We start from the raw sequence: 7,264 nt of genomic DNA on the forward strand, positions 1-7,264 counted from the left end.
CTATTTATTTATTCTTCAGATTGCAACAGAAGCAATTGAGAACATCCGTACTGTGGTTTCATTGACAAGGGAGAGCAAGTTTGAGAATCTCTACCAGGAGAACTTAGTTGTGCCTTACAAGTATGTTAAAAATTATTAATATATATTTTGTAATTATATTATAAATCTATTAGGATTCAAAATAATTTTTTGAGATTATTGATGTTTGACTGATTTCCCCAGGAATGCTAAGAAAAAGGCACATGTTTTCGGCCTGACGTTCTCTTTCTCTCAAGCGATGATCTACTTTGCCTATGCTGGCTGTTTCAAGTTTGGCTCTTGGCTCATTGAACAAAAGCTGATGACCTTCGAAGGCGTCTTTCTGTAAGTGACTCAATACACGACCGTTGTTAGACCCATTCTCTTCTTGCATGTGTGTCACAGAGGGATAGTTAAAACTTGTAAGCCAGTTAAACAGAGGTGAAGTAAATTCAAGTAACAAAGACATTAGCTGAGACACACTACAGTGATAGTAAGTTGTCAGGTGGGAGTGTATTGGGAGGTCCAAAGTCTACTAGTTGCTACAGTATAGTGTCAGTTAATGATTATAGAAAGAGCAGCATGTCAGAATATACTAACCAAATGTGCAGTGAATGAAGATTCAGTCTCGAAGACAACAGTTTTGTCATTCACTCAATATTGTACTTTTTGTGAAAAATCAACTGCAATTTAGTTTGTTTCATTGGCATGAAAGTAACAGTAGTTCAAATCGAGTAAACAGGTACTATTAACACATACAAAAGTCATATAAAATGAAATAGTGTGGAGTAAAATGTTAAATTATTAAAAATGTGTATCATTAAATAACAAGACTTATAAAAATAAAAATAAAAGATAAGATTAAAATTAGCCTATAATAGTAATACGTTCAATGGAATATCAATGGTTTTTGTGACACTACATTGTAAAATTCTGAAGAATAGACAATATAGACATATATTGTGACATATCTATTGCTGTGTCTCAGTGTAATCTCAGCAGTGGTGTATGGAGCAATGGCTGTTGGAGAAGCAAACTCCTTCACTCCAAACTACGCCAAGGCCAAGATGTCTGCCTCTCACATCCTAATGCTCATCAGCAGAGTCCCAGCCATCGACAATGCCTCAGAGGACGGGGACAAACCAGTATACCTTTTACACAAATTATCCCTAGAAAATATGCAAAAAATTATGAGACTGTTTTTAACTGTAGAGAGTCTTATTTCTAGGCAAGTTCTCAGTGTACTTAGAAGCCTATCATACTGTTTAACTGCATATTTCTAAGGCATCAGTCCTAAAATTAATCATTTATCAGTTCTATGCTCAATCTGATAAGCAGACAGAGCTAGACTCTGCTCATGTCACATATTTGGTTATTTACATTCAGAATTATTCAGCTCATTCACATCACCAAAAGATATTTCCATTTGAAGATATGGTATACAGAAATGTGTTTTCTTGTGATCTCTGTAGGACAAATTTGAAGGGAATGTGAGTTTCGAGGATGTGCATTTTAACTATCCATCGCGGCCTGATGTGCCAGTGCTTCAGGGGCTTAGGCTCAGGGTGAAGAAGGGGCAAACTCTTGCCCTGGTGGGCAGCAGTGGCTGTGGCAAGAGCACCACCATCCAGCTACTGGAAAGATTTTATGACCCTCTGCAGGGCAAAGTGGTAAGAGCACACACACACAGACTTTAGAAGCTATAGTGGACACAATGGTTTGCATCCTAAGATATATTTTTTATTTATATATATAGTGATATATTTACTATACACTACCTCTAAAACCTAACCCTCACCAAACCTATTAATATACAGTTGTGCTCAAAAGTTTGCACACCCTTGGAGAATTGGTAATATATGTATCATTTTTAAAGAAAACATGAGTGAGCAGGCAAAACACATTTCTTTTATTTCTTATGGGATTCATATTCAACTGTAGGTTATAACAGAATGGCACAATCATAAAACAAAACATGGCAACAAAGAAAAAAATGAAATAACCCCTTCAAAAGTCTGCATACCCTTAGTTCTTAATACTGTGTATTGCCCCCTTTAGCATCAATGACAGCGGGCAGTCTTTTGTAATTGTTGTCAATGAAGCCCCAAATTCTTGCAGGTGGTATAGCTGCCCATTCGTCTTGGCAAAATGCCTCCAGGTCATGTAAAGTCTTTGGTTGTCTTGCCTGAACCGCACATTTGAGATCTCCCCAGAGTGGCTCGATGATATTAATGTCAGGAGACTTTGATGGCCACTCCAGAACCTTCACTTTTTTCTGCTGTAACCACTGGAGAATCAACTTGGCCCTGTGCTTAGGGTTATTGTTGTGCTGGAAAGTCCAAGTGCATCCCATGTGCAGCTTTCTTGCAGAAGAATGCAAATTGTCTGCCAGTATTTTCTGATAACATGCTGCATTCATCTTGCCATCAATTTTTACAAGATTCCCCGTGTCTTTATAGCTCACACACCCCCAAAACATCAGTGAGCCACCACCATGCTTCACAGTGGGGATGGTATTCTTTTCACTATAGGCCTTGTTGACCCCTCTCCAAACATAGCGCTTAAGGTTGTGACAATAAAGCCCTATTTTGGTCTCGTCACTCCAAATTACAGTGTGCCAGAAGCTGTGAGGCATGTCAAGGTGTTGTCGGGCATATTGTAACCGGGCTTTTTTGTGGCATTGGCGCAGTAAAGGCTTCTTTCTGGCAACTCGACCTTGCAGCTCATTTTTGTTCAAGTATCGTCGTATTGTGCTCCTTGAAACAACCACACCATCTTTCTCCAGAGCAGCCTGTATTTCTCCTGAGGTTACCTGTGGGTTTTTCTTTGAATCCCGAACAATTCTTCTGGCAGTTGTGGCTGAAATCTTTCTTGGTCTCGCATATTACTTCTTAATAAGTGATTGAACAGTACTGACTGGCATTTTCAAGGCTTTGGATATCTTTTTATATACTTTTCCATCTTTATAAAGTTCCATTATCTTGTTACACAGGTCTTTTGACAGCCCTTTTCTTCTCCCCATGGCTCAGTATCTAGCCTCCTCAGTGCATCCACGTGAGAGCTAACAAACTCATTGCATATTTATACACAGGCACTAATTGCAATTTAAAAAGCCACAGGTGTGGGAAATTAACCTTTAATTGCCATTTAAACCTGTGTGTGTCACCTTGTGTGTCTGTAACAAGGCCAAACATTCAAGGGTATGTAAACTTTTCTGTTATCATTATGATTTAAAAAGGAGCCAAACAACTATGTGATAATAAATGGTTTCATATGATCACTATCCTTGGACAGTTTTTTTGCATGATCAGTCATATTTTCAAAATCAATGCCAAAATTTCACAATTTTGCAAAGTTTTGAGCACAACTGTAATCAGATTTGAAACAAAACATGATTTAGCCGATTTCAAATCCACTTCAAGTGTCATCACAAATCAATTCTCAACATATCAAAAAGGAACAACATATGTAATTAGATTTATTAGGAAATTAAAAAAAGTGTAGCCAAACCTGTAAACACACACACACACACACACACACACACACACACACACACACAGTAGGCTTCAGCATACAGGTCACATTTTATAGCTTTTTAGGACATTTTATACAACAACATTTATATTATAGCATTTATTCAAAAGTTACAGTCCTTCCTTCACATACCTGAAGAGATTTCGCTTTAGATTTACATTTAGCTTTACAATCTCTAATCACTGCAATATTCAGTTCACTCACACACACACACTGTAATTCAGCATACTCATATACTACATACAGGACAGTAACTGAAGTGAAAATCTTATTACCTATTTCAAGGTCAATGATATGCTATCTTGAATGGTAATAACAAGGTACACCAATAAAAAGGAAACTCGAACCCACACACATCAAAGAAGCTAAGGACGGTTGTCTTTGACTGGCATTCTTCAGGTCTTTAACCTTTATGACTCAACCATATTACAGTTTTAAAAAGATATTCTCCTATTATGGAAAAGGTTGAGCATATACTGTATGTGCATGGCGTAAAGATCTAATAAAGGAATAGTTAACCCAAAAATGGTAAATGTTTCATTTTATCTGTTTGTCCATACAGTGCAAGTAAATGGTGACCAAATTTTCAAGGTCCAAAAAAGACAGCATAAAAGTAATCCACAAGACTCCAGTGGTTTAATCAATGTCTTCTGATGCAATCCAATCGATTTTGTGTGAGAACAGACCAAAATATTACTCCTTTTTCACTATAAATCTAGACATCAGCAGTCTCAGTGGCAATCATGATTTCAAGCTCAATTACACTTTCTAGCACCATCTAGCACTCTGCACATGCGTCAAGTGCTAGGAAGTGTAATCAAGCTTGAAATCATGATCGTGCCTGGAGAAGAGGCAAATTTTAAGATCTACAGTGAAAAAGGAGTCAGATTTTGGTCTGTTCTCACACAAAATCGATCGGATCGCTTTAGAAGACATGGATTAAACCACAAAAGTTTAATAGATTACCTTTATGCTGCCTTTATGTTCTTTTTGGACCTTGGTCACCATTCACTTGCATTGTATGGGCAAATGGACTTTATGGGCAAATTATCTTCATTGTAATATGTTCATTTGTGTTCCATGGAAGAAAGAAATTCACACAAGTTTGAGACACCATACAGCACCATACACCAAAAATTATGAGAGAATTATAATTTTTGTTTCCTATGTGTGTTCTTCCTGTCTTTTTAATTACTCTCAATATTTAGTCATTAGGTCGTAAAACATGATACAGAGTGGCAAAAATGTGAATTGTGCAATCAAGCCTAAAAAAGTAGAAAGAAGTATTGAGAGCTCACAGAGAGGTCAGAGCAGTGGCGTACTGCGGCCTTGGGTGAAAGAACTATCCCTTTGGGATTGTGAGAACTTATCAGATAACGGTTACTCTTTGTTAATAGATGCTGGATTACAATGATGCAAAGCAGTTGAACATCCACTGGCTGCGCTCTCAGATAGGCATTGTTTCCCAGGAGCCCATGTTGTTTGACTGCAGCCTGGAAGATAACATTGCATATGGAGACAACAGCCGAAAAGTCACTCAGGAGGAAATTGAACAAGCTGCCAAGGCTGCTAACATACACTCCTTTATTGAAGGGCTGCCACAGGTAAAAACTTCATGCAAATTGTGCTTTAATCCTCATGTGCATCAATCACAGAATCTCATTTCATATCATTTTGAAACTGAGTCTGATACATCCTAATTGTTATTCACAGTAACTGTTGGTAAGCTACTTTTCTAGTAGCAAATATTGGACATTTATTAAACTGTCTGTTGAATGTTCTGATCTTATTACTAGCAAAGTAATATTTAAATGACTGAATATATCAATATCAAATCGATCCTATTTAAAGTCCCCATTAACTGGCTTGACGAGCACAGTTTTCTTTCTGTGTTGACATATTTCCTATTGGAGCAGGAACTGTTTTACATCACAGTCATGAGCACAAATTTCTACTTGCTGTTGCTATTCAGAGATGATATTTGGGGGAGGGACATGCCCATTCTAGAGAGTAATTTATTGGACAAACTGAATGAATGCAGGATGAGTCTTCAATATTTTGTGGTCCATATTCCCGAAAGAGAGAAACTGTATATCGTAAATCTGCTAAAAGTGTATTTTGTTAATGTTTAGGACTACACTAGCATATAATGTAGATGGCCTCAAAGCCATCTACATACACATGGACTAAAAACCACTAAACCCCAATTTTGATATTATGAGGTCTTTAACTAATTCCATATTGTGTGTGTTTGGTTGCAGAAATACCAGACACAGGCAGGTGATAAGGGTACTCAGCTTTCAGGAGGGCAGAAACAGCGTATTGCAATAGCACGAGCCATCCTCCGCAACCCCAAACTCCTGCTGCTAGATGAAGCCACATCTGCTTTGGACACAGAGAGTGAGAAGGTATGTACACATAAACACAGGCATACATTCACTACACAATCCACAAGTACAGTACATCTCAGTGGCAGCATATTTCTATATAACATTTGTGTAGATGCAATTCATATATTTAATACACATTGATCAGTGCAAAAGCAGGGGGGAAACGGTTAATAATGTTCTTCTTCACCTTTATTTGTCTCTCCTTCCTCTCTATCATGTATATAGATAGTGCAGGATGCTCTTGATAAGGCACGTGAGGGCCGGACATGTATCGTTGTAGCCCATCGGCTGTCCACCATCCGGAACGCAGATTGCATAGCTGTGTTTCAAAATGGGGTGGTGGTGGAGCAGGGCACACACCAGCAGCTGCTCAGCCAGCAGGGGGTGTACTACACCCTTGTTACCTCTCAGATGGGTCACTGACGATAAAGAGGGACATGCATGTAGGACTGACTTTGTTTTAAAGGAAGAATCTAGAAAACGTTTTATTTCTTATAAATGGTCTCCTGTGGTCTTTGAAATCTTAGACTTGTACAGTCCTGTATTTGTTTTGTTCAACTGAGTGGCATTTAAAACCAAAGAAACTGCAGATGACTGTGAAAACAATATAAAAATGTGGACATTTGTGTCCAAGCACATATATCAGAGGAGTAGAGCTTTGGTTAAGTAAAGTGCAAGACTAAAGCACTGTTGTTTCTATCAAAGCCTTGAGTATTTTTAGGTATACAGGTTTTGTTCTGCAGACATATCATAATATAAATCTACTTGACTACTTTCTTGTTGCCAATTTAATTGTATTCAAAAATTAACCATTAAATAATCTTGTTATTCTTATTTTATTAACAGCACCAAGCACTACCATTTCCTGGTCACACACTTTGTTTGAGCAGTTTATGTACAACAGTGCAAAAAGAAATTTAGATTGCTAGATCTATCACTGTTACTCATGAGTTTCTATTTTGATTTACTGTCTTGTAATCAGTGATGTTCTGTATGTGTGGTGCCCTAATTTATCATACTAACATAAGGCTATTTTATTTTGCCAGCAATGGGATTGTTTTTTTTCTGACACAAATACTTTTGGCTTGGAAAAACGTTTTGAATAAAGTTTCTAATTTTTCATTATCCAGATTGGTTTTAAATTACATTACTAAAAATGAACTGGTTGACATATTTTATGCAATGGACAAAATTAATTTCAAGTTTGACAAAATGCAAAATATGTGGTGTTCACTTTTTATTATTATTATTTTTGTAAATGACACTTAAATTTAAAAAAAAGAAATTTTTATATTCACAGTTGGTTTAACTTTTAGTGGAAG

The 7,264-nt window shown here is 37.1% G+C and overlaps 1 protein-coding gene across 2 annotated transcripts in view; it reads left to right on the plus strand.

The window, feature by feature from the left end:
- The window catches only part of LOC127452992 (ATP-dependent translocase ABCB1-like), an 18,976-nt gene extending 11,909 nt beyond the window's left edge, over positions 1 to 7,067 (plus strand). Inside the window, exons 22-28 of one of the 2 annotated variants that reach the window (XM_051718942.1) lie at positions 20 to 120; positions 223 to 363; positions 1,007 to 1,163; positions 1,491 to 1,688; positions 4,950 to 5,156; positions 5,814 to 5,960; positions 6,168 to 7,067. In XM_051718942.1, coding sequence (XP_051574902.1) covers positions 20 to 120; positions 223 to 363; positions 1,007 to 1,163; positions 1,491 to 1,688; positions 4,950 to 5,156; positions 5,814 to 5,960; positions 6,168 to 6,365 — 1,149 coding nt within the window. In that variant the 3' untranslated portion in view covers positions 6,366 to 7,067. Of the gene's footprint in view, positions 1 to 19; positions 121 to 222; positions 364 to 1,006; positions 1,164 to 1,490; positions 1,689 to 1,846; positions 2,336 to 4,856; positions 5,157 to 5,813; positions 5,961 to 6,167 lie in introns of those variants that run through there. The other variant, XM_051718943.1, reaches the window with a different exon arrangement.
- Positions 7,068 to 7,264: the final 197 nt, after the last annotated feature.

The sequence above is a fragment of the Myxocyprinus asiaticus genome, chromosome 15 (assembly GCF_019703515.2).
Source record: "Myxocyprinus asiaticus isolate MX2 ecotype Aquarium Trade chromosome 15, UBuf_Myxa_2, whole genome shotgun sequence".
Classification (NCBI taxonomy): domain Eukaryota; kingdom Metazoa; phylum Chordata; class Actinopteri; order Cypriniformes; family Catostomidae; genus Myxocyprinus; species Myxocyprinus asiaticus.